The following is a 27,618-nucleotide window of genomic DNA, read 5'->3' on the forward strand; positions in this document are numbered from 1 at the left end:
TAAATGATTTTAAGTTTGATTCTGATGAAATTTCTGATTTTAAAAACATTATTTCCTTAAGAAATTTACACTAAGGCTCATGAACCACATCACATTTTGGTTTATGTCCCTTTGAAAATTGGTATCTTGGAAAAGCTATGACTCCAAAGGTCTGCTTGAAAAATAAGGCTTGATGGTAAATCGAATTTTATGTGCTTTGTAGAAATCCAAAATCATTTTCTGCAATACATACTTTCAAGTATATAATAAATTACTGTTTAAATAAAAATGACCCAGATATTCAAGTTATTCCCAGATTTTGTGATAAAAAGACTACAAATTCTGTTTCGATTAACAAGTATGATTGTGTACATGTGAATAAGCTTGGCACAAGAATAGCTCCTATGTGCCCATGTGTCTCCCATTCACTTGTGGTTCTCATGCATTCACCATATACCAAACCCAACCAGTGTAGTTTCATTTTCAGATCCTATAGAACTTCCAATTGAAAGACGAAGGCAACTCACAGTCCATGAGCAATACACAGCACTTAGAAACCTGCTCACGGAGTTGCTATTTTGTGATGTCCCCCCCAACCCTTAATTCTTATATATAATATTTTAAGATGGGTTAACTCTCATGATAGTAGACAACAGTTGCTTCAAAATGAGTACTAATGGTAAAAAATTTGTTTTCTAATTTAAAAAAGGTAGCTTGTGTTAACAGGTAACATGTTTACTATGAACCTTAGGATAAATGCGAAGCGTAGTAAAAACACCATACTTGAATTTATTTGTTGACATGTATTTGAAAACACTCTTCTGTCAGTGTTACTACTGAGCTGGAGATTGCCAAAGCATTGGACCTCATTTGACAAAATGACTCAAAGCCCAACAGTTTCTGAGAGAGACTGGGAGTAGCAGGTTTGTGGAACTCTTCACTCATTCATTTTCTGCTATGTACTGGGCTCTGAGGATATAAAAATGAATTTTCCCAAACAAATTAAATACACTCTGGCCTCAGAGCTCACATTCTATTAGGGAAAATCATACATGAAAGTACAAGATCATAATACAGTTGTAAATTCAATAATAGAGGTAACACATTAGAGAAGCAAAGAGGAAAGGTCTCCAGATTGACTGGGAAGGGGTTGCTGGGGTGGAATGGAATGGAATGATGGTCAGCAGAGGCTTCCTAGAGGAGTTGATACCTGAACTGAATTTTAAAGGAGTGGGAAAGAAAATGTCGTGGTGGGTCAGAATGGTATTCCAGATATAGTACACAAACAGCACATTAAGTGTATAGGAACTACAAGCAGTTGACTGATGGTTTTTGTTTTGAGTAGATCCTCTTCCTCAGTGCCATGTAGAAGATGGACTTAAGGAGGAGAAGGCTGGGCACAAGAGACTAGCAAAACTGTCACTGTGGTGCCAGTGAGCTATGGTGGCCTAAACTTGACAACGTTACGAGCCATGGAGAGAGGGAAGATCAATCAACATTTGTAATTAACATCAATCTTTAGTGACTGACTGAATATATGGGATGAAGGAGGAGAAGAAACTGTCAAGGATAACACTCAGGTTTCTAGTTTGGTGGTACCAGTCACTGAGACAAATACAGGAGGAAGAGCAGCTCTAGAGAGAAAAATGTGTGTGATTTCTACATGAATTTGAGGTACCTGTGGGTCATATCCAGGTAGATATGTACAGTGGGAAGTTGGACTGGAGTTTGAAGCTCTGGCAAGAGGCTGGACTTACACATTTGGGGGTCATCAGCATAACTGATGTGGCATCTGAGCGCAGGAAGGCAGGGACACTTAATTGACCTTGTTATTTTGGGGCTCTGTAGACACAACCTTGTCATCCCATCAGGCCCATGTTTTTGTGGGCCACTGAGACATTGTTGCCTATTTTCTCTCCTCAGAACATCTGAGAAATGAAATATTTCCAGTGCTATCATTTCTCCACGTGCTGAGAATTAATTATATTTGGCACTAGTAATTACTATATATCTTCACATCTAGCATTCACCACAGGGTTTTGTATATAGTAAGTAATCAATGAATGTTCATCTTCATTGCTTATATTCATCTGGCTCTCCGTATACAAAATTAGCTCCATTTTTTTCTTGCAGGAACTTCTTTCTTGATTCTCAAGTTTTTCTTACAAATTTCTAAGACTTCAAGACTGAGCATAAGTGGATAGTACTTGAAAGGTAGGTATCTTCCATTCATCAAGACTAAATCATTGCTTTTGTTATCACCACACATAGCTTGCTGTGATTTGGAAACAACCATTTGTCTTCTTAGGGAAGGACCATGGAGTTTATTCAGTCAAGGTCCCACAGAGGGAGTTGAGAGTTGCAGTAACCTGGCATGAGTAATCCCTGATTCCAGGTGATGATGGGGAGTGTGTTCCATATTTTGCTTTATTTGACAAATACGTGAAAGACAGTCACTAAAAATAAGAACAGACCAGGCTTTGTTGCCTCTGAGTGGCTTGGCAAATCACTATATAGAGGAATCTTAGAACATGAAGGATTTGATACTGGGATAGAATCCAGTTGCCCTCTGAATGGAAGTAAAATATCCTTTTTAAGAGCACTGAAGTTCTGGGATTTTTCTGGAATAACCACCTTTGTGAGGTATGGATCATGCCCTGGGACTGTAACCTGAGAGGAAACAAGAAACAATTATTTTCTATATGCTAACTACTTTGGATGTAAATTAAAAAAAAAAAAAAAATTATAAAAAAATAAAAATGTTAAATAAAACTAAAAATATATTATCTTAGAAAAAAAAAAAAAAGAATTATCTGATTTCAGATGTTTTGTGGGGCCAGCACTAAAAACACTGATGTCTACCACTACAGGTGTGCCCTCTATGAAACACATGTAACCATCTGCCAGGCCTCCCCAGCTGGTAACCGCTTCAGTCCTGCTCACTGAATGAATTGTCCAATGCCTATTGATATGGACCACCGTTGCTAATGCTGTTGCCCCAAGAATTATGAAGTGAAATAAAGACAGGTCCTTTATTTGGAGATGTAAGCCAGGAGAAGAAAGCCACAGACTGTATCCCCATCATTGCCATGGAGAGCAAAGGTAAAGAGTTGACAGTTTCCCTTTGTCCCAAGTCTGTACTTAATATCCTGATTGGGTATCGATATTATTCGTAAGTGGAATTCTTTTTTTAATTTATTTCATTTTCCTTGCAGCTGATCTAAGTGTACAAGTTTATTGCTTCCTCAAAAAGCTTTGATTTTACCCAGTTTTTTCCATGAGTTTGAGTCTTAAGCTAGATTTATTTTTTTGGTAGAAGATATCAGAAAAAATAAGACAAATGCTAACCTAACTACAGACCATGTCCACTAAGAAATACTTTTACTATATATGGTAGAGAAGGAAAAGAATGGGGAAAATCATTTATTGGGCACTAATATATATTTCAGTCATTCATTTCAGCTTCCAAAGTCTTGCCTTCCACTCTTATCCCAGAACTAGTAGCTAAAGCCAATAGGTACTACATTAGTCTAACTGGAAATGAACAATTCATAACTTTGTAAGTGTGTGACTTATTTTTGGGATTACATAAAAATAATTTAGCTTCATTACAAGGAGCCCCCTCCCCTTATCATAGAATGGAAATGTCAGTATAACAGGAATATAAGGGGCCTTTCAAGGCAAAGATTCACAGTGAATTGATGTCTTCCTGGTTCTAGGAGAGATTCTTAACAAGAGGATTAGCAGTTGATGAGCCCCCACTGCTGGGCACTGTGGGGATAACCTACGGAACAGAGAAGCTCTGAATCCTGCAGTTGTATAAATTGAAAAACATGCCTTTCATTATTTCACCTTTATAAAATACAGGGCCAGTTTTTACTACAGAATAGATGACTTTTTTCCCCAGGAGTCACTCTGTACAGAATGACTACCATAGCTGGCATCAGACTCACTAAGCAAAGCAGAAGAATCTTGAGTTTCTTAGAGAAAGTCAAATCAAAGAGGAACGGGCACAACCTGGTCAACTAAATCAGGTACTTCATTTAATTCATTCACAAAAACCCATTTGCGCTCAAACTAGTCCAAGCCTCCTCCTAGGAAGAAATGACTCAAACATCTTAATAGAATTAAACATGGAACTTTACTTGCATTGATTGGAACTCACCATCATTCGCTTATGAAAGGGCTGCAAAATAGGTCGGTCTGTGGATCAAATTTTATTTATAATGAATTCTAAGGAATTTGTGCCCCAATCCACTTAATAGCAGAAATTATGTTTCATGAAATGGGTGTTAAAATGGTATTCCATGAAGCTTGGAAGTACTTTGGCTACATTGTTTAATTATTGTTATTAATAAGGGTCATTCTGTCTTTTATCATAAAAGGGATCAAAAGAAATAGAACTTGGCTTCTATTAAAAACATTGCCAGTTGGGGAAAAACATGATTTTTTTGGTTTGTTCCTATCACTCTCACCCTCTCCCACTCCCTGCCAGATGCCATGTCTGATGTTGTCCTTTCCTTCTGTCCTGATGTATCTACTTCTGGGACTTTCCAGACTTATTTCAGATTCCTTCTGGGTAAGTATTGCAAGTTCTAAAGTGTTTTAATAACAATAACTAGGGCTGTATACTTACATTTATTATGTAGGACCCAGGCAAGAGAAGGAGATAATACTCTCCAAATTTGTTCGTTCTATAAGGGCAGATATGTTTTCTGTTTTGGACTTCTACAATTACATTGGGTAATGGATTTCCATTCTGATCAAAAACTTGACCCTTTACACCTGCAAGACAAAAAGAGCATTAAATGTTAATACTGTGTTTTATGACATATGAAATAAATTCTTGTAGTTACTTAAGAAAAATATGCCCAATATTTATTAAGTTGTTTTTATAATAACAATAAAGTATTTAAGGGAAGGTAAACTGTTTCAAAAAATTGAGATCTAATTGTCATAAAACATATTAGATTCAGATGTATAACATAATGATTTGTGAAATGATCACCATAATATATCTAGTTAACATAATTCAAAATTTTTTCTTGTGATGAGAGCTTTTAAGATTTACTCTCAGCAAATTTCAAATATACAATACAGTATTATTAACTGTATTCATTGTGCTAAACATTAAATCCCCAGGATTTATAACTGGAAGTTATACTTTCTCACCAGCTTCACCCATTTTAGCCGCCCCGTGCTTCTGGCAACTACCAATCTGTTCTCTACAAATCAGTAGGAATTTTTTGTTTGTTGTGTTTTTTAAGATTTTATTTTTAAGCAATCTCTACACCATATATGGGGCTTAAACTCAACCCTGAGATCAAGAGTTGCACACTCCATTGAGCCAGCCAGGTGCCTCTGTTTTTTTTTTTTTTTTTTTTTTTTTAAATTCTACATAAAGGTGATCATATGGTATTTGTCTTTCTCTGTCTGACCTTTCACTTAGCACAATGCCCACAAGGTCCATCCATGTTGTTGCAGATGGCTGGATTTTTTTTTTTTTTTTGTATGAAGAAAAAGTGATGTGCATATACATTTTCTTTATGTGATCATCATTAGACCCTGAGGTTGCTTCCATGTCTTGGCTATTGCAAATAATGCTGCAGTGAATGTGGGGGTGCAGATATCTTCTCAAGTTAGTGTTTGATTATCTTAGGATAAGTACTCAGAAGTAGAACTGCTGGATCATACTGTGTAGCTCTTTATTAATGTGAGGAACCTACATAGTGTTCTCCACAGTGACTGCACCAGTTTACATTCCCAGCAACAGTGCACAAGGGTTCTCTTTTCACATCCTTGTCAATACGTGTTTCTTGTGTTTTATTTTTAGCCATTCTGACAGGTGTGAGTTGGTGTCTCATGGTGGTTTTGATTTGCGTTTCCCTGATGATTAGCAATCTTGAGCACCTTTTCATGTACCTGCTCGTCGTCTTTGGAAAAATACCTCTTCAGATCTTCAGCTTAATTTTTAAGTTGGATTGTTTGGGTTTTTTTGTTGTGTTTTGTTTTGTATGTTTGTTTTTTGCTGTTGTGTCATAGGAGTTCCTTATATATTTTGGCTATTAACCCCTTACCAGATATATGATTTGGAAATATTTTCTCCCATTCGATAGGTTGCCTTTTCATTTTATTGATGATTTTCTTTGCTGTGCAGAGCTTTTTAGCTTGATATAGTCCCACCTGTCTTATTTTTTCTTTTGTTGCCTTTGCTTTTTGGTATCAAATCCAAAAAAATAATTGCCAAGACTGATGTCAAGGAGCTTACCACCTATGTTTTCTTCTAGGGGCTTTATGATTTCAAGTTGCATATTCAAGTTTTTAATCCATTTTAATTTTTGTGTATGATAAGACAGTGGTCCAGTTTGCTCAGCACCATTTATTGAAGAGACTGTCCTTTCCCATGTATACTCTTGGCTCCTTTGACATAAATGAATTGACCATATATGCCTAAACTTATTTCTGGGCTCTCTATTCTGTTCAATTGATGTATGTGTTTGTTTTTATGCCAATATCCTACTGTTTTGTTTACTATAGCTTTGAAGTATAGTTTGAAATCAGGAAGCTTTGTTCTTCTTTTTCAGATGGCTATTCAGGGTCTTTTGTGGATGCATACAAATTTTAGGGTTGTTTGTTCTCTGTGAAAAACATTGTTGGAATTTTGATAGGTATCACACTGTGTAGATTGGAGTTGTATGGACTATTTAACAATATTCATTTTTCTAATTAATGGATTATCTTCATTTATTTGTGCTTTTAATTTCTTTTATCAAAGGTTTATATTTTTCTGTGTACAAGTCTTTCTCACTTCCATGGTGAAATTTATTCCTAGGTGTTTTACTCTTGTCAATAATGCAGTTTTAAATGGGATTGTTTTCTTAATATCTCCTTCTGATAGTTTGCTATTAGTCTAGAGAAATACAACAGATTTTTGTATATTGATTTTGTATCCTTCAACTTTACTGAATTTATTAGTTGTAACAGTTTTTTGATAGAGTCCTTAGTGTTTTCTATATATAGTATTGTGACTTGCAAATAAGTGAGGGTTTTACCTCTTCCTTTCTGTTTTGCATGCTTTTTATTTTTCTTACCAAACTGCTCTGGACTTCCAGTACTATGTTGAAAAAAAGTGGTGAGGGTAGGTGTCCTTGTCTTGTTCCTGATCTTAGAAGAAAAACTTCTGTTGATTATGAGGTTAGCTGTAGGCCTTTCATATACGGCTTCTATTATGTTGAGGTACATTCCCCTCTATACCCGCTTTGTTGTTAGTTTTTCTAAACGGATGTTAAATTTTGTTAATTTTTTTTTCTTCATCTATTGGGATATTATTTTTATCTCTCATTTTGTTAATGTGGTATATCATGTTGATTGATTTGTGGATGCTGAGCCACCTTTGCATTCCTGGAATAAATCACTTGATCAAGGTCCTTTGAATGTATTGTTGAAGTTGGTCTGCTAATACTTTGTTGAGGATTTTTGCATCTGTGTTCATCAAGTATATAGGCTTGTAATTTTCTTGTAGTGTTGTTGGTTTTGCTATTGGGGTAATGCTGGCCTTGTAAAATGAATTTGAGAGTTATCTCCTCTTCTGTTTTTTGGAAGAGTTTGAAGAGGACTGGTATTAACTCTTCTTTAAATGTTTGGTAGAATTCACCAGTGAAGCTATCTGGTCTTGAGCTTTTGTTTAAATTAGGAGATTACTGGCATATTTTTTATTAGTTAGTAGTTAAAGGTCTGTTCAGATTTTCTATTTCTTTTCATGATTCAGTCTTGGTAGGTGTATGTTTCTATGGATTTAACGATCATCTAGGTTGTCTAATTTTTTGATGTACAATTGTTTAGTCTTTTATGATCCTTTGCATTTTTGTGGTATCAGTTGCAACATCCCTTTCATTTCTGAGTTCTTGCTCTCTTTTTCTTGGTGAGTCTAGCTAAAGGTTTATCTTTTCAAAAAAAACAGCTCTTAGTTTTGTTGATCTTTTTATTGTCTTTTTAGTTTTTATTTCATTTATTTCTTCTCTGATCTTTGTTCCTTCCTTCTAATAACTTTGGGCTTAGTTTGTTCTTTTCCCCTAAGTTGAGAACAAACTAAGTTGAGGTGTAAAGTTAGGTTATTTTAGATTTTTTACAATTTTGATTCCAGTAAACATACAGTGTTATATTAGTTTCAGGTGTAAAATATAATAATTCAACAATTCTGTGAGATCTCAGTTTCTTAGTGTTGGCATTTATCCCTATGAACTTCTTAGAATAGCTTTTGCTGCATCCCGTAAGTTTTGCTATGTTGTGTTTTTATTTCATTCGTTTCAAGGTTTTGATTTTTCTCTTTTGAGCCACTGATTGTTCAGCAGCATGTTGATTCACATCTGAATATTTGTGAATTTTCCAATTTTCTTCTAGTAATTGATTTCTAGTTTTATACCACCATTGTTGGAAAAGATGGTCAATATGATTTCAGCTTTGTAAACTTATTAAGACTCATTTTGTGGCATGACATAAAATTTATCCTGGAGAATGTTCCATGTTCACTTGAAGAAAATGTATATTCTGCTGCTGTTGGATGAAATGCTCTGTGTTTATTAAGTACAGCTGGTCTAACGTGTCGTTTAAGGTCAGTGTCTTCTTAGTAATTTTCTGTCTGATCTATCCATTGGTGAAAATGGAATATTAAATCCCATTACTGTTATTATATTGCTGTCTATTTTCCCCTTTAGGTCTGCTAATATTTGCTTTATATAGTTAAGTACTCCTATATTAGGTCTTCTTATTGGATTGGCTCTTTAGAATTATGTAATGACTTTGTCTCTGATCACAGTCTTTATCTTAAAGTCTGGTTTTTATTTTTGTTAATATAAGTATAGCTATCCCAGCTTTCTTTTGGTTTCCATTTCCATGGAAAATTTTTCCATCCCTTCACTTTCAGTCTGTGTCCTTTTGTCTTGAAGTGAGTCTTGTGAAGGCAACATACAGATGGGTCTTGTGGTTTTTGTTTTGTTTTTGTTTTTTTTCTTTTTCCTCCATCCAGCCACTCTATGTCTTTTGATAGGAGAATTTAGTTCATTTACATTATAGTCATTATTGATAGGTATGTACTTATTGCCATTTTGGTAATTGTTTTCTGGCTGTTTTATAATTCCTTTGTTCTTATTCTCTTCCTTTGTAATTTGTTGGATTTCTAGTGTATGCTTAGATTCCTTCATCTTTTATGTATCTATAGGTTTTTGCTTTGTGGTTACCTTGAGACTTACATAATACAGTCTACTTTAAGTTGATAATAACTTGATAGCATTCTAAACCTTTGCATGTTTACTCCCTCCAGCCCACATTTTACATCTTTTTACCTTGGGATAAACAAATTATTGTAGCTATATATTTGCTTTGTTTTTTAATGCTTACAATAGTTTTATAAGTGATAAACCCACTACCTTTACAACATTAGATTATTCGGAATTTTGTTAAATATTTTTTACCAGTGAGGGGGGCAGGGCGGAGGGGTGGTGGAAGAGAGAGAGAATCTTAAGCAGGCTGCATGCCCAGCACAGAGCTGACATGGGACTCAATCCTATGACCCTGGGATCATGATCTGAGCCAAAATTAAGAGTCAGATGCTCACCTGACGGAGCCACCCAGCCACCTCTTCCAGTCTTGGAAGAGTGGTCTTTTGTGGATGAACCTTATAATTCAACTCTGCCCTAGCTCTTGTTTGTTTCTCAAACCTTTGTGTTTGTCTAAGCAGCCTACTTTATTCTTAGTAGATCCCAGTAGTTGAAGTTGTGCCAAGACCTGTCAGTACCTAGATTGAGGCTGATTAGAAGCCAGACCTTCAGGCAGAGGCTCTTAAAGTATCCAAAAAACCTTTCAGGGGAAAGACTGGGGACTGGATGTGTCTCCCTGCTCCCTTTACACTGAGCCCTGGGGTGGTAGCCAGTTAAGAACTATTTGTTTGCCAGTGTCCTGTTGAACCCATGAACACGAACCCCACTGGCTACCAGAGCTACCAAGAGGTACCAGACGCTTGCATAAACTCCTTTTTGGGAGACACTGGTGACCTGGAGGGAGAGAGAGTGCACACATGGTGTCTGCTGGCCTCCATCTTTGGAGAATATTTCAGTAGACCCCTAGATGTGTGTTAAATCTAGGTGTCTGCCCTTCAGGCCAAAGCTTTAAGAGCAGCAAATAGGCCTCTTTCACAAAAAAAAAACAAAACAAAACAAAAAAAAAAACCCAAAACTGGGCATCTTTCAATTGGTGGGCTCTGCACGAGGCCCTGGCAGGTAGCCAACTGAATCTGTGTGAATCCTTGAAGTTCGATATAGCCTTGAGGGTCTTGTGGATGCAAGTCCCATGGCTGTCAAAGCGAGGTGTTTTGAGGGATTGTCTCTTTGGTGTAGCTCTTAACAATAGGGTGCCAAATATGGGGTTCAAACCCTTTACGGCTCAGGGAGAAGCTTGGAGGTGTAAGTTCCTTCCTGATGTGTGCCTGCACCAGGGACGGGGGTGTATGGCAAGATCGTGTCTCAACCTCTCCCACTCGTTGCAATATAGTTTTATTCTCCCTCACCCAATGTGTAGGAATGGCTCAGGTAGTTTTTGGGTTTCTTTCAGAGGAAATTGCCCCATATGTAGCTGTAGATTTGGTGTGTCTGTGGGAGGAGAGGAGTTCAGGATCCTCCTACATTGCCATCTTGAACCAAAACTAGGAAAACTTTTTTTTGGATGTAACTTAAAATACAGTCAAGCTACCAATTGTATTTATAGGCTAAATCTGTTGTCAAATATTCCATTAATAACACAGATTATCAAAATGAGAGAACACAGATGACAATCTAAGTCCATTCCTTTCCTTTCCAAGTTGTCTACTCAGTCACCAAACTACTATGACATTGCCCTCAGTGGATTCCATTAAATCCTCAACTAAAAAATGCCAGTGTATTAACAAAAGGGGGTGGGGAGGTGCCTGGCTGGCTCAATCAGTGGAACATGTGACTCTTGATCTTGGGATTATGAGTTTGAGCCCCATGTTGGGTGTAGAGATTACTTAAAAAAATCTTTTTAAAAAGGCCAGTGTACTTAGATATTTACCTATGCAAGGGACTTAAGAGTTTTGTCTCCTGGTCAAACTACATGTGAAACAATTATAATCACAAGATTGCTTGGAATCATGGAACTGATTGAAGGTGTCTTATTACTAACAACAGGAGTGAACATTTAGCCACCAGTTAGTATGTTTCAGGCTCTATGGCAAAGTGCTTAATGTGCATATTCTCTTTGAATCCTCACATCAATATTATCACAGCTTTACAGATGAGGAAACTAAGGCTTTGGATTATTAACTAACCTTAAGCTCGTACAGCTAAGTGGTACAGCATGGCTGTAAATCCACACTAATCCCCAGAGCCCCCACTGAATCCAGGACCACACCCCACCCCTCGAAATTTCAGGAGTACAGTTGACAAAAGGCCATTTATATTTAAAGACTCTTCTCATTTTAGAGGTGCCTTGGTGGCTCAGTTGGTTGGGCATCCAACTCCTGGTTTCGGCTCAGGTCATGATCTCACAGTTCATGAGATGGAGCCCCGCATCAGGCTCAGCACTGCTGTGCGGAGCCTGCTTGGGATTGTCTCCCCCACCCTCTCTTTTTTTAAGTTTATGTATTTTGAAAAAGGGACTCTTCTCATTTTAAATGTTACTTTTCACCTTCTAGTTTGCTCACTTAATGACAAATCATCTTAATGACGTAAGACTCCACAATGATAAAATGACCCTGAACTATCCCCAAACTATCTACTTTGTAATTATTTACTAGAGCAGAAAAATATGAGGCACATACTAGTTTCCTTCAGAAAAGTTTAAAATGAAACATCTTTGTCTCAAACATTAAACAGACTTCTGGTTGACCCAAGTTGCCTTTTACTTTCTTTCCTAATTCTTGACTCTTCATTTTTCCCCCCAGAGAAGGAATTACTAAATGTTGTATTTCCTTCTAGTATTTTCAGAAGACATCAGCTATGTTACCTCAATTTTCATGTAATTTGTTCTTTTACCTCTTCTAAAAGTTTCATTTATATTTATTTCTCTTACTTGGTATTTATCCTTTTGATCTTTAGGTAGTACCCAACCACAAACATCAGTCGTAAGTTAGTAGCCTGATTATGCATTTATTCGTTGGGTATCAGTGCCATTATTCCTTGAAGAGATACTTCCATCCTGCCCTTCTTAGGAAGTCCTTTGACACATTAGGTAAGTACAGATATGTCCCGTCATCACAGCTTTGTGTGACAGAAAGAACCCAGTCAAGTCTCAGTGTAAATCCCAGCTCCTAGGACTCTGTTTCATCACCTGTAAAACGGAGGTGATATGTACCACCTTCCAGCCCCTTCTATTGGTGCAGGAGGCCTTTCCTTCCCAGACAAGGTAGGTCGGAGACTTCCAGATGGGTCAAAGTCTCAGAGGCATCTTAAGCAAGTGGTGAAGCTAAGCCAGTGAATGCAAACACAGCTTGACAAATACCAGTACTTTCTTTACACCACAGTAATACCCCTAAGAAGGTGTTTGCTCCCATCATCCCTAAGCAAAGATATTCTTTGGCTTCCTACTACATACCAAAATTGAGAGAACTTTTCTATCCAGTAACAGTAACCACACTGTCAATATTTTGAAATCGGTTTTCATTATTAAATTAGAAAAAGAAAATTAAACCACAAGGGGGCAGGGTTGATGTGCTTTATATATACTTTTAAGTAGATCGTGCATACCTGATTATAGGGACAGGCAGATAAATACTCTTTATAAAACCTAGTGTAAATGGACTTGTAAGCCCTCCAAATTAAGAATTACTTAACATGCTATAATTTGCATGTTAAGTGACAGTTTATAAAGCTCCTTCGTTGGCATTATTAGGTCACCATGATATTTCAGAGCCCACCTTAATTCAGTGCTTAGCAAATAACCTTTACTGCTAGACTGAAATTCCAAAAATAGTGCAGTTATGTGGAGCATATTCCTTGTCCAGCTTGCAGTCACGCATTGATGTTGATGGAGGAGAAATTTTACAAGAGGCAGAGGAACACATTAAAGGTAGAAATACAGTAGAAAGGCTAAATGTGCCTCGTGAGGAAAATCTAGTGGTGAAATACCAGAATAGTAATCAGGAGAAGACCCAAAACAAAGCTTGATGATGTGAAAAAGGAGAAGGACCCAATAATCTAAATAAATGCTAATAATGACTTTTTTAACATCTCATCCCAGAGAATCAGCCTACTTCATGAACTGGCTGAGACATCTGACACAGCCCTGTGAATTCACCACTAATCTTTGTGCGCTTGTGTTTTTGGGTGGGGGGCAGTGGGGGGAGGGTGCTAGAGGTTGGGGATAGAGGTATGAAAGGAGGGAGGGGCATCCATTTTAGGGATATGGAACCCAGAGAAGCCCTTAATTGTCCTTGCACTCAGCCCTGTGCCCCCTGTGCTTCTGACTCTTCCCTTCCTCAACTGCCTCTGTCTCTTTAGCAGGTGGAAAGCTTTGGCGTGAAGCACGCAGAAAATTCCAGGAATTGTGCAGCTATATAGCAGGCCTATGAGGCAAACCTCTTCAACACAAGCACACACCTTCTACTTGGGCTTGATGGGGTAGCATAACTATTGTGCCAATTTCTGATACGTTTCTTCCCCCAAGCCATATGAATGGAGAAAACTAAACTCTGGCAATGCAGAAGAGCCTTCCACACTCTGTCCAAAGAGACACAGCCTGGTTAAATACATTTGAACTCCCTGAATCCATCACCATCACAAGCAGTATGATGGCTTTTAAAGGAAGGTCCCTGAACCAGCAGCAGCATCTCCTTGGGAAAGATTAACCAGTCAAGGCACGCTAAATCAAACTCTGGGGATATGTTTTAACAAACCCTCCAGCGAGTCTGCCGTACATGTTCGAGAACAAACACTCTTGCCACATTTAGCCTGTCCGTCTATGACAAAGGCTAGATAGCTGTCAAAAACCAGACTAGACTGGGAAGGTTCCCAGGACCAGATCATTTGGCAGAGTTGCAGGCTGTGAGGGGTTTGAAGCTAATGGTGCCAGGTCACCAGCCCAGGACTAGAAAAAATGCAAAATGGCATGTTCAGGGTTCTCTGGATCTATGATATTGTGTGACAAGTGGCAAGCAAACTTGGCATTTTCTAAACAGGTGATGATGTAACAGAGTCATAACCTGTTTTCCTGGATCTCTTGCCAGATTTGTAGGGCTTCAACATGTAAAATGTGAAGTACTGTGGATTTCATACCCCTACACTGAGTAGCATACCTCATGCTCTCTCTTATATGAACTGACAAGCACTGTAACTCTCACATGCTGCAGATATTCATACAGAGAAAATTCTTCATCATTAGTTCTGGTACTAAAAATGAGGCTGTACCGAGAAAACAAACAGGGACTTGCATTTTCTCAACCCAAACATTTTGCCAGATGCCATGTTTTGTGTTAAGAGGAATTAATAAGAAAAATCTTACAAACCTAGGTGCACCTGTTTTATATATTCAATCAATGAGGCTTTGTTTTTATTCCAGAAGAATGGAAGCTTCTCCTCATGAGGATATTTACAGCACGACAGCTCCAATGTAATTTCAAAACACTGGGCCCAGATGTAGTTGTAATCTTGCATTCCACCTAAACACAAGCATATTTAATTTTTTAAGGTCTAAAATTGGAACAGAGTCAAGTATCCTGTACCTTGGGGACAAATGAATCCGTTGCAAAGAAAGTACATTTAAACAGGAAAAGATGAATTTGACATATTAGCATATAAAGTCACGGCCTGCCATTTTATTACCCAGGCATGAACAGGCAATCCTAAATGTTCCCATATGGGTAACTGGATCAGAGCTAAGGTTCAACTGTGCATCAAAATCAACTGAGGGGCAGGGGAAGGGTCAGCCTTTTTTTTCCCCCCCGATCATACATTACAAAAAGGATTCATCAATGTACATTTCTTCTGTGAAAATCATTTTAAACTGAGAGTGATACTTCTAAAAAATGTTTTTGCAAACCATTCATAAATACACATGTAAGCTAAGTATACTCATTCGGCGGAATAATAGTGGCTGACATTTAGTGAGTGTTCACTATTACCGGGCACCGTTTGAAGAGTTTGTCGCCCGTATTTTACAGATGGGGAAACAATCACATACAGTAAGTAACGTGCCAGTGAAGGCCGAGCCCAGAGCACAGGCTGTCTTGCGGACCCTGTGCTCTTAATGACACCAAACTGCTTCAGGGGATGAAAGAAAGGCTGCTGTGCTAACTCTCGGGAGAGAAGGGACCCAGGCCCCCTTGCGTCCGGGGCTGCCGTCACCTGTGCTCAGTTTCTGGTTCTTTCCTCTGAAAACCCAGTTTTCAAAAGGGTATAATCATATTTCCTATCTTCTAAGATGCAAGATTTTCATATTTTAAAATCTCTGAATTGGATGTGTCTTAAGTTTGATGGCTAAAAACCATCATTGTGGCATGAGTTTGGCCAGAAACATTTGTTTTTTCTTCCTTGGTGGTACGGTGTATTTTCCAACCAGTGGCATCTTGGATTTTGAAATATGGTAACTTTGAAGGAAGGACTTTCGGCCAGATTTCAACTTGTTGTACTTGATATCTGCCTATAAAATACATATTCTCAATTCCATCAGGGTATTTCGGAAGTACTGAATTAGAAAAAAAGCTCATACTAAGAAAATAGTCAAGATACATCAAAATATTATCTAGATTAATATCTATGTAGATCTAGATTCTAGCAGGAAGAATTTCTATGTCCTTTCTGGATCCTTTACTCACCTTCTAAGTTTTGTATTTCTCTCTGAGATCATTTTCACCAAGAAATAGAAAACAGAAAAAAGGACGAGAATAATAAAACAGAAGCCCTTGGCTGGACGGCTCTCGGACAGAAAGAATTTAAATGGCAAAACAGGTGTACAGAGCACGCAGGGGTGAGGATGCTTACGTGTGGAGAGTGTGTGTGCCTGTGGATGAGGCAGGCCGGGCCCCGAGGACAAAACCTCCAGGCTGAGCCAGGATGCTGTGTTCTAAGCTCCTCAACGTAGCTGGCTCTGCCTGCGTTTTCCCTCAGGAGACACAGCCGACACACAGCGACACTCGGAAACAATTCCCAACGGCGACACCAGGTTCCTAGCTAACCTCCCGCAAGCACACCTGGATGTGTCTGGAAGGTGACAGATGGTGGGGCGGGGCGCTCGGGGCGCTAGTGCAGGACCGCTCTGCCACGGGGCGGGGCGGGAGGGAGCCCTGTCCTCCCTGGGGGAGTGCTGAGCAGAGACTAGGTTTGCGGGGCGGGGCGGGCTGTGCCTCGTCCAACAGAGACTGGGGGTGTGGTGCTGTCTCGCCGGCCCTGCAGCTTCCAGTCGTGGTCTGTGCTAATTCCCATCACCTGGAAAGCTGGCAGAGACACACAAGTACCGGCTTGTGCAAGGCTACCTGACGGTCTGTGTGTCCCCAGTGACGACCGGGAAAGTGGCCTATCACCCAAGTACGGCCTACGGCCTGCTAGAGGTAGGTCTCAAACGGGGCCCTCTCTGCTGAGCAACGAGACCCCCTTCCAGCGTCAGGTCTCCCCTGGCTCTTCCGCCCTAGGTCCCTCTGTTCTCTCAGGCCCCTGACTCGTGTGAGTTCTCTTAGACCCCTCGGCTTCTTCTCCCATTCTTCCTTTTGACAAGAATTATCCCCCCCTCCTGTGACCCCCACAAGGCAATCTCCTCCCCTCTCTCACCTGGCCCTCCTGTTCCAAGGACAGAAAAGTGGAAGCATGCCCTCACTGCCCCCATACCCGGCTGGAAAAGCACTTTTGTTTAGCGTGCAAAATGGCTCTAAGATCAAGATATTTCTGGAGAAACGGGAACCCTCTTGCACTGTTGGTGGGAATACAAATTGGTGTAGCCACTCTGGAAAACAGTGTGGAGGTTCCTCAGAAAGTTAAAAATAGACCTACCCTATGACCCAGCAATAGCACTGTTAGGAATTTACCCAAGGGATGCAGGAGTGTTGATGCATAGGGGCACTTGTACCCCAATGTTTATAGCAGCACTCTCAACGATAGCCAAATTATGGAAAGACCCTAAATATCCATCAACTGATGAATAAAGAAATTGTGGTTTATATACACAATGGAGTACTACGTGGCAATGAGAAAGAATGAAATATGGCCCTTTGCAGCAACGTGGATGGAACTGGAGAGTGTGATGCTAAGTGAAATCAGCCATACAGAGAAAGACAGATACCATATGGTTTCACTCTTATGTGGATCCTGAGAAACTTAACAGAAACCCATGGGGGAGGGGAAGGGAAAAAAAGAAAAAAAGAGGTTAGAGTGGGAGAGAGCCAAAGCGTAAGAGACTCTTAAAAACTGAGAACAACCTGAGGGTTGATGGGGTGGGGGGGGGGTGATGGGTATTGAGGAGGGCACCTTTTGGGATGAGCACTGGGTGTTGTATGGAAACCAATTTGACAATAAATTTCATATATTGAAAAAAAAAAAGATCAAGATATTTCACGTACAAGTTCAGCTTATTTTACAAACCGGAAGATCTGGCAATAGCTGGATCCCACTGGCGCGTGGCCATAATGAGCTGGATCAGCCGCTGTCCTTGTTAGATGCCGCAGAAGCATCACATTTCTCCAAGGTCTTCTCTACTCCCTCCTGCACCCTGGCTTTACAGTATACCTCTGGGGTACGCTGTACCTTTTCTAAATCTCTCCTTTTTATTCTAATACGCTGCCACAACAATTATTCATTTGCACGTGGCTCTTCCTGTTAAACTTGAGGGTAGGGTCTGTGTTCTGTCCATCTTTCTTGGCACAGTTTCTGGCTCAGAGTAGGTAAATGCTGAACAAGTATCTGAACATCGCTCAGTCACCCCCCACTGCTTTTGTGACATTAGCTGACAGAGACGCAACTGGAGGGACCGCACCACCTAACAAACTTTGACAGCTGCTGGGGTCCACAAAAACCAGCTGGCACGTGGGGAGGAAGTCAATAAGGAGAAAGCTAGAGGAGAAACTCACCTTTGAGTGGATACCAAGAGTAGCCATTTGTAATTCCATTAGGAAAGTTCATCTTAGTTTTACACTGATCTCCTTTCTTCATGGTGGGATTTCTTGAAGCATAGGTATGTGCAAGGTATTGAAACACATCGTCATCAGGGGTTACGCTACGGGAGTATAACGTCCCAGTTGCTGTGTGTGAAAAACAAACCGATGCCTTTCAGTTCGTGTTGGAGGACGCGGAAACACGCAGCGCCCCGTCAGCAAACGTGCCGTCCGGTCACACAGGAAGGCTCTACTTTACTAGAGGGAAGCCCACCCCCTGCCATGAACGCTCTGCTCCCTTCTGTTCTCCTAGTCTTTAAGGAATATACGCAAAGTGGCATCACACAAAATACACCACAGCCATATTCGAAGGCCTCCTCCATCAGCTCATAAGTACCCTCTTAGTCCCTCTTGCTAATTTCTGGAGGGCAGGAAACTTTCCTTATGTACCATGGGGGGTAAATAAAGCCACTGTACTATTTTAAGTCCCTGGTACATACCTTATCCCACAGAGTTTTAAAAGCAGTCGGCAATTATCGCTCATGATTAGCAAAGAAAGGCAAGTTCTCGTTTTACGTTCTTTCAGTCATGTTGCCTCTTGTAGGGTATTTTAACCCAATTTTATTATTTTTTGATGAATCTCAAGTAATCCTGTCGGGGACCAGCTCAGCCACACCGCCCACCTACGATTTATCAACTGAGGGCAGGACGGCCCAGAGGGGAGACGCGGAGGCCCTTTTACCCTGGCAGAGAAGGCAAGCCGAGGAAGATCCGTCTCCTCCAGACGCAGAGCAGTAACTCCACTCTGGGCTCAGAAAGCCAGAGCTGGGGCCGTGTCTGCCTACCTGGAACACCATTGTCAAACGGGTAACTCGCCACCAGGGCGCCGCCGTGGAGGTTTGCAGAGAGGACGAACGTCTCTGTTTTCAGCCACTCCATGACAGCTGCAGTTTCAGGCTGCCTCGATACATTATTAAGTTCAAAAGCATCTGGGAAGTTTCTATTCAGGTCATAGTAGTTACTATTTTCCCTTTAAAAGAAAGAATATTTTAGTTTTTATTTTAAATATTGATGAATATTTTAGGTATGTGAGGAAGTAGACTCATGCAACATGCAAACCTTTTGTCTGGGCACCAGCTGTTTTTCAAAATGCGACTACAGGGCTGGGGATGGTTGTCTTGGTGGCCCCCAATGAACCACACCTGGCGTTCACATAACCTCCGGTCCCCTCCCGTGTGACTTGCTCTCACCAGTGGGATGGTAGCTATTGTGATGTGAACAGAGGTTTGATAAGTGTGTGTGTTTTAGGGTTTCGCTCTGGGCACGCTCCCTTTGGGAACCCTGAGACTCCGATACTAGCCATGTGAAGAGTCCGCGTGGAGAAATGAGAAACCCAGGTGACAGCCAGAATTGAGACTCCACACATGTCCCAGTCCAGCTGTCTCAGCCACACCCAGCTGAAGCTCCAGACACGTGGTGCAGAGATTGGCCAGCCTTGCTCTATCTTGTCCAAATTCCTAACTTCTACAATTGAGGGTAAATAAAAAAGGTTTAAGTTGCTAAATTTGGGGAGGGTTTCGTTACATAGCAATTGATAACAGGAACATACTACTTTACACAAATATATTTCTGGAAAGTGGACCGGCCATGTTTAAATATGCTAGAAAACCCTTAAGTTGAGTGCAATCAAGTGGTGAGATTTTATTTTTGGTAAAAGCAAACAAATGTTTGCACAAATATAAATATATACTAGACATCTGAGAAATTCCAAACTTCCTGAGACAGAGTTCGACAAAATAAACTATTTAGATGAGAACTACTACAAGACTCCCTCTTCTTTTTTGGTTAGTTCTTGTACTGGCTTAATAAACCAACTGGTAATTACTGAAGGCCTAGCTAGGCCCTGGGGATTTAACAGTGAGGAACACAGGCGACAGGATTCCTGCCCCCGGGTAGCTTCTAGATTTGTGAGGAGACAGACATTCAAAGAGAAATAGACATTAGGGGTACTTGGGTGGCTCGGTCCGTTGGGCGACGAACGTTGGCTCAGGTCATGATCTCATGGTATGTGGGTTCGAGCCCAGCATTTGGCTCTGTGCTAACAGCTCGGAGCCTGGAGCCTGCCTCGGATTCTGTCTCTCCCTCTCTCTCTCTGTCCCTCCCCGTTTGCATTCTCTCTCTCTCTCTCTCAAAAATAAACTTTTAAAAAAATGAAAAAAAGAAATCAGACCTTAAAATTTGTGCTATGAAGGTAAAGTGGCAAGTGATATGAACCGAGGACCTAATATAGGATAGGTTAGGGAGGGAGTCTTTGAGGAAACATTGATTAGCAGTGTGAGGGGTAAGGAGTGGGAAATGAGGTGTGCCCACTGCCTGAGGCGAGAAAGAGCCAGCTCATTCCTGGGGACGGAGGGGACTCTGAGCAGCTGGAGCGGGGTGAGCAGTAGGGTGGCCACAGGAGTAAAGCAGCCCTCTTCAGGACGTCACTTTTCATTCTCAAAGCTGCGGCAGCCTGAAGAGTTTTCAACATGGCAATGACATGACACATGCTATGAGCTGGTTCACTAACAAGGCCTTGGGCTACTATCTGATGAGGGCCTTGTTGTTTTATTTTTTATTTTTAAAGTTTGTTTATCTACTGAGAGAGAGAGAGAGAGAGCGCGCACACGCAAGCGAACTAGGGAGGGGCAGAGAGAGGGAGAGAGGATCCCAACAGGCTCCACATTGCCAGCCTGGAGCCTGATGAGGGGCTCAAAGCCATGAACCACGAGATCATGACCTAAGCCGAAATCTAGAGTCGGACACTTAACCAACTAAGCCATCCAGGTGCCCCATGGTTGTTTTGTTTTAAATAGACTAGCCCATCCTTACCTTCCGTTACTGTAGAAACAGTCAGGCTTTACGACAGCTTCAAATCCATCTGGGTTCATTGAAGGCATCAAGTGTATCCGGGTACTGTTGATTAAATTTGTGATTTCAACATCTTTTCCATCATTGGTTACAAGATGTTCAATTAAATGGAGCAGCAGCTCCCGCCCAACAGTCTGTGTTTTAGAGAAAATGGGACATTACTAGGTCAGAAAGAAAAACAGACTCCAAAGCGCAAATTCCCCATCAAGGGCTTCTACTAGATAAGTTTGGTATTTGAAACCCAAACCAGTTGTGAGATCACTGTTTCTCAAACATACGGATACTCTGGCAAGCAGCAATCAGTCACTGGTGTGCCGAAAATTGTTAGCAAAAATTAAAAAAAAAAAAAAAAGTTAATTTTTTTAAAAAAGTACCCACCTATAAATAATTTGCTTTTTAAAAAATGAATTACGTAGAATAAGCAATTCTTATTATGTTTCCAATTTGTTTGCCTTCCAGAATACCTTCTGGAGTGGTGGAGCAGAGGTGGCTCAGAGAGGGCAAGGGAGCGTGTGTCTCCGTGAGAATGCCCGCTGTGGCCGGAGGCCGCCATGCGTGTCTCGGTGGATGACGGACTGAGAACCACTGCATTAGATGTATGCAGATTTTAATAGGGGAAAATCCAAGTTTGGAATCAGCACAATTTACATAGGTTTCGATTTTAATATTCCCCTATTGCACCTTTGTGCAATTTTTGCCATATCTGTGTACGTCTGATTGCCACGTTCTCACATTTCTGAAACTTCAGTCGTCTGCACATCATCCTCACAATGTTTTGCCCTATCTGCACATTATCTACACTACTGCTTAGTTTATACTTTCTTTCAACTGGCTCACTCTTCACTTACATGAAAAATGAAAACCTCTGTGTCATTATCATGTTGCTAGATATGTTTTTTTTTAATATGAAATTTATTGTCAAATTGGTTTCCATACAACACCCAGTGCTCATCCCAACAGGTGCCCTTCTCAATACCCACCACCCACTTTCCCCTCTCCCCCACCCCCCATCAACCCTCAGTTTGTTCTCAGTACTTAAGAGTCTTTTATGGTTTGCCTCCTTCCCTCTCTGTAACTTCCCCCCCTTCCCCTCCCCCATGGTCTTCTGTTAAGTTTCTCAGGATCCACGTAAGAGTGAAAACATATGGTAACTGTCTTTCTCTGTAGGACTTATTTCACTTAGCATCACACTCTCCAGTTCCATCCACGGTGCTACAAAAGGCCATATTTCATTCTTTCTCATTGCTAAGTAGTATTCCATTGTGTATATAAACCACAATTTCTTTATCCATTCATCAGTTGATGGACATTTAGGCTCTTTCCATAATTTGGCTATTGTTGAGAGTGCTGCTATGAACATTGGGGTACAAGTGGCCCTATGCATAAGCACTCCTGTATCCCTTGGGTAAATTCCTAGCAGTGCTATTGCAGGGTCATAGGGTAGATCGATTTTTAATTGAAGAACCTCCACACTGTTTTCCAGAGCGGCTGGAAAACAGCCAGTTTGCATTCCCACCAACAGTGCAAGAGAATTCCTGTTTCTCCACAGCCTCTCCAGCATCTAGTCTCCTGATTTGTTCATTTTGGCCACTCTGACTGGCGTGAGGTGATACCTGAGTGTGGTTTTGATTTGTATTTCCCTGATGAGGAGCGACGCTGAACATCTTTTCATGTGCCTGTTGGCCATCCGGATGTCTTCTTTAGAGAAGTGTCTATTCATGTTTTCTGCCCATTTCTTCACTGGATTGTTTTTCGGGTGTGGAGTTAGGTGGGTTCTTTATAGATTTTGCTAGATATGTTTCTAATGTACATTTTTTAAAAAGTAGGACTGGGGCATCCAGGTGGCTTAGTCGGTCGAGCGGCCGACTCTTGATTTCAGCTCATGTCATGATCCTAGGGTCATGGGATAGAGCCCTGAATTGGGTTCTGAGTGTGAAGGCTGTTTAAGATTCTCCCTCTCTCTCCCTCGGCCCTTAACTGGCATGTGTGCACACGCGCACTCTCATTGATAAATAAATAAGTAAATGCAGGACAGTGAAAATAAAAATGGTCATATCCACCTAAAATTATGTATCACCAGTGATCGGGAAACCAAAGACCTATGAGAGATCTTGCTTTATAATCCCCAGTGGTGAAAATTCACCATATTTAAAAAAAAAAAAAGTAATTTACACTTCAACCTTATTATAGAAAGATTTGATGAGGCTACATCAATTTGTCTCTCTATTCCTGGGTTCAAAGAATCTACTTCTGAGTAAGGAATGTTTGCCTCTTACCTAAGATCAGATTGCTGTTGAGGGGTTAGTCAATGGGGAAGCGGGGCAGCAGGTCATTAAATAAGCACAGTGCTGTAGAGGCATTAATGCAGGCAGCGAGCGGGAAGAGTTTCCGATTACAACTCCACCGTTATCGATTCACCGTTGTAACAAAGGATGAGCAATCCTCGAATGGTAATTTCTCAACTTTGTTCCCCTCACTGGCAAGCAAAGAAATCATATTTTTATCCTAACGAACACAGAATTGAAATGGGGACTAAGAAAAGTTGGGATATGTGAATTACATATTCACAGATAGCCATGAATTTCAGAGTGGAAATATATTCAATTCTGACTTCATTTTTTCCTACTTATTTCTATCTTCTTCTGCTACCTTGAATTTTGTTTTTACAGTCAAAATTCTCAACTTAAAAAAGTCCTTACGAACTAATAACCAAAACAGTCAAGTGAGCCATGCACTAGGTTTCCAACTCTCTGTTTTGGAAGCTTGAGCACTTCTGGAAGCAACTTCTATGAGCTACTTCCCCAGCTACCCAAAGCCAGCGGAGGAGGGGCTGGTGACTCTTATTTGTGACAAGTTGCTTTACATGTGGAAAGTGTGGTGATTTAAGGAACATTCAGCCAATGGGTTGGGGAAGAGGAGAAGGTTAAGGAGACGGAGGAGGAAGTGACCAGGAATCACTTGCAGCTCCTGAAATTTCTAAACATTGGTTGGGGCTGTTGGATGGTTCAGTTAGAGGGATGAATCAGGAAGAACCCAAGGCCCATCTGAGTCCCAAGTACAGGGGGAGCCATATCAGAATCCTCGTGTGGTTCAAGCTGTGACTTTCCCTCAACTATCTCAACCGTACATTCTCGAGCGTGACAAAACTCAAGACATGAGCTGGCAAAGACATCCATCCAACCTAAAGCAAATGAAAACAAAGAGTAAAGAAGCTATGATTAAGTTATAGAACTAGACTGAGCAACTGTGGGAGAACAGGTACAGAACAGAATGTAAAAGTTAAGGTTTATAATTAACAGAGGGTGGGGGCTAGCGAAGAGGAGACGAGAGAGGAAGTTTTTATGGTAGTGGGTCGTAAGATACTATCAAAAGCTAAAAATTATATAATTTCAAGTTTTAATTTAAATGCTAGTTATTTAACAAATATGGTAAAATTGGCTTCTGGAGTAGAATTCAGTGATTTATCACTTACAGACAACACCCAGTGCTTATCACAACATGTGCCCTTCTTAATGCCCATCACCCAGCTAGCATATCCCCTGCCCACCTCCCCTCTGGTAACCATCAGTTTGTTCTCTATGATTTCTTATTTTGAGAAAATATTTATCAAGTTCACCAATTATTTTAGTTTCACTTCAGTTTTATTCTGTTCAAGTAAAATGAAATCTCCTACTTCTTAAAGGGTAACATAGAAAATGACACATTTTATTTTATATCCTTTAAGCCTTTTCATTCTCTTACTACAGAAATCCATAGATCTCTAGAGTAATGTCTGACACATATTAATGATTACTTCTGAATGATTTTTATTCCTTTTATTTTTCCAGTGTCACTTTTTAAAGAAAACCTGTATTATTTTTTTACAAAAACAATAAAATCATGATTCTTTCAAGTAAATAAATGTAAAGCCAAAGTATCTTCTGTTTGTCTCCACATTCCAAAACAAATCGCAAGTCCTTAACTGCAGAGGATAAATAAAAATCTTGGAGATACAGTAAAGGACCAAGTAAGAGTTAGTTAATTTAAAAATTGCTGAGGACGGCACCTGGGTGGCTCAGTCAGTTGAGCGTCCAACTTTGGCTCAGGTCATGATCTCACAGTTAGTGGGTTCGAGCCTTGTGTCGGGCTCTGTGCTGACACCTCTGAGCCTGGACTGTGCTTTGAATTCTGTGTCTCCCTTTCTCTCTGCCCCTCCCCTGCTCATGTTCTGTCTCTCAAAAATAAACAAACATTAAAAAAAAAAAAAAAAGACGTGTTTAAAAAATAAATAAGAATTTTAAAATGTTGAGGTAAAACAGACAAAATTTCAGGGAGTTAAAGTTCTCTTTTTCTGTTGGGCTATATTTTGTTGCCTTTGTAACAGCAGATATATGGCAAATATTATTCAAATTAATTCTTCCCAATTTTAATGTAAATGTTTCAAGCACTCATTCGTGTTTTATGCATAAACCTCCCTTCTTTAATTTTTTTTTTTAACGTTTATTTATTTTTGAGACAGAGAGAGACAGAGCATGAACGGGGGAGGGTCAGAGAGACAGGGAGACACAGAATCTGAAACAGGCTCCAGGCTCTGAGCTGTGAGCACAGAGCCCGACGCGGGGCTTGAACTCACGGACTGCGAGATCGTGACCTGAGCCGAAGTCGGACGCTTAACCGACTGAGCCACCCAGGCACCCCAAACCTCCCTTCTTTAAAATTAAGTCTTTGAATATGAAACCTTAGGAGTCCAAATTTTAAAAAAGAACATGGTCAAAACAATCTCTATTAACTTAATCAGCTTTTCAGTTAGTACGCTCACTTCCTTTCTGTGGGTGTAGACTTTGTATGAGAATCCCTCATTAAGAGACTGAAAGACTGGATGAATGCACCAGCTTCTGGAAACTCACTTATCTGCCAGTTAAAAGGGTAATAACCCAGAAAGCAGAAAACAAATTCTCCATCAGTTTCAGCTTACAGTCAAGGTGGAATTTGCTAGATAGATAAAAATGAGTGTTCTAGCTCTTTAAAGAATGTTTCTTAAATTTTTTTTTTCAACGTTTATTTATTTTTGGGACAGAGAGAGACAGAGCATGAACGGGGGAGGGGCAGAGAGAGAGGGAGACACAGAATAGGAAACAGGCTCCAGGCTCCGAGCCATCAGTCCAGAGCCTGACGCGGGGCTCGAACTCACGGACCGTGAGATCGTGACCTGGCTGAAGTCGGACGCTTAACCGACTGCGCCACCCAGGCGCCCCAAGAATGTCTCTTAACAGTAGAGAAAATTTTTGGAAGAGTCTGCAATATAAGTAAGTAACATGTTGAGAGAGAGAGAGAGAGAGGGGGAGGGAGGGAGGGAGGGAGAGAGAGAGAGAAAACCAGCTATCCCAATCCTAATGGTGGAATCTGCTTTTAAAATGCTACACTGTGTAATGCAGCTTCTTGGTGAAAAAATAAGCCTGTCGGCCCTGGGACTCCCCATATGGTGTGTTACCGATTTAATTCATTTGTCTGATTGCCTCATTAGGTCCTTCTTCACATATCAGCATAAGTACTACATTATCTAGCACACTTTCCTTGGCCTTCCAGAGTCTAGGTCCCATGATCTGCCCACGTGGTTCCAGAACTCTGCACGTTTGTGCTATCCTAACACTGCCCACAAACATTTATAGTGGCCCGACTGGCCACCCTCCCCCCACTCCATCACCTAAGACTTGAAGGCAGGGAACCTAACAGGCTTTCTTTGTAGCTCTGGTATCTTGCCCAGCTCTGGGTATATCATGTACTCAATAAATGATTGTTGATTACTGTTGAAAAATTCATTACAAGGTCAAGACTATGCTAAGGAGGAAATTTCTGAAAACATGGTGACTTAAGCTGCCTAATGAGGGCAGATGTACAAATGATCAAGTTATTTCCTTTGAACGATTTTTTTTTTAAGTTTATTTATTTTGAGAGAGAGAGAGCAGAGGAGGAGCAAAGGGGGAGGGAGGGAAGAGAGAGGGAGGGAGGGGGAGGAAGAGGGAAGGGGGGGAGAGGGAGAGAGGGAGAGAGAGAGAGAGAAAGAAAATCTCAAGCAGCCTCCACACTGTCAGCATGAAGCCCAATGCAAGGCTCAAACCCTGAGATCATGACCTGAGCCGAGATCAAGAGTTGGTTGCTTAACCGACTCAGCTACCCAGGTGCCCCTGAACAATTGTCAATACTGAATGACTTTTACAGAGGGGAGGGCTAACAATTCTGATCATGCCAGGGACTCTGGATAACTGGTCACCCTAGTCCAGCCTCACCAAAAGTAGAGATGAAGAGAAAAAAGACAATTACAGGACAAATTTAATACACGCTTAAAAGGAATTAGACACTTCACCTGCAATAAAGATTAATTTTGTCTAACCCCAAAAAGAAAAAATTTATGATCCAAAACCACGCTGCATTAACTGAGAACATCTTGCTAGCATTTGGGATAATGGTGGAAAAAAGAGCTTGGCCAATGGCATCTGGAAGGACAAGCTTTAATTTTTTTGTTTTAGTACATTTGGAACCTGTACCGCACGTTGGCTACACATTCCAGATTTTCCAGCACATGCAAAATTCAGATATTATGTCTTAGTGTTCATATAAACCATTAAAATACCTTCTAAATACAAACATCTAGGGATACAAACTAC

At 40.5% G+C, this 27,618-nt stretch overlaps 1 protein-coding gene and 1 long non-coding RNA gene across 8 annotated transcripts in view; one reads left to right on the forward strand and one right to left on the reverse strand.

Moving 5' to 3' along the window:
• Window positions 1-748: 748 nt before the first annotated feature.
• The window catches only part of CPM (carboxypeptidase M), an 84,860-nt gene continuing 57,990 nt past the window's right edge, over window positions 749-27,618 (reverse strand). For all 5 annotated transcript variants that reach the window (XM_045062057.1, XM_045062056.1, XM_023257219.2 and 2 more), the window contains exons 4-9: window positions 20,936-21,108; window positions 18,910-19,094; window positions 18,041-18,211; window positions 14,492-14,644; window positions 4,616-4,764; window positions 749-2,649 (exon numbers count right to left, since the gene is read on the reverse strand). In XM_045062057.1, the coding sequence (XP_044917992.1) occupies window positions 2,407-2,649; window positions 4,616-4,764; window positions 14,492-14,644; window positions 18,041-18,211; window positions 18,910-19,094; window positions 20,936-21,108 (1,074 nt within the window). In that variant the 3' untranslated portion in view covers window positions 749-2,406. The remainder of the gene's footprint in view (window positions 2,650-4,615; window positions 4,765-14,491; window positions 14,645-18,040; window positions 18,212-18,909; window positions 19,095-20,935; window positions 21,109-27,618) is intronic.
• Window positions 2,244-21,944, forward strand: LOC102899090. Of its 3 annotated transcripts, XR_006600857.1 has the most exons (8): window positions 2,244-2,374; window positions 2,850-3,081; window positions 3,887-4,013; window positions 4,475-4,558; window positions 12,087-12,219; window positions 13,488-16,531; window positions 18,711-19,600; window positions 21,434-21,944. It is a non-coding gene; the product is annotated as an uncharacterized LOC102899090 (long non-coding RNA). The 3 variants fall into 3 exon arrangements; XR_890553.3 differs by lacking the exon at window positions 21,434-21,944 and having other exon boundaries at window positions 18,711-19,883; XR_002743939.2 differs by lacking the exons at window positions 18,711-19,600; window positions 21,434-21,944 and having other exon boundaries at window positions 12,091-12,219; window positions 13,488-14,494.

The sequence above is a fragment of the Felis catus genome, chromosome B4 (genome assembly GCF_018350175.1).
Source record: "Felis catus isolate Fca126 chromosome B4, F.catus_Fca126_mat1.0, whole genome shotgun sequence".
NCBI lineage: Eukaryota > Metazoa > Chordata > Mammalia > Carnivora > Felidae > Felis > Felis catus.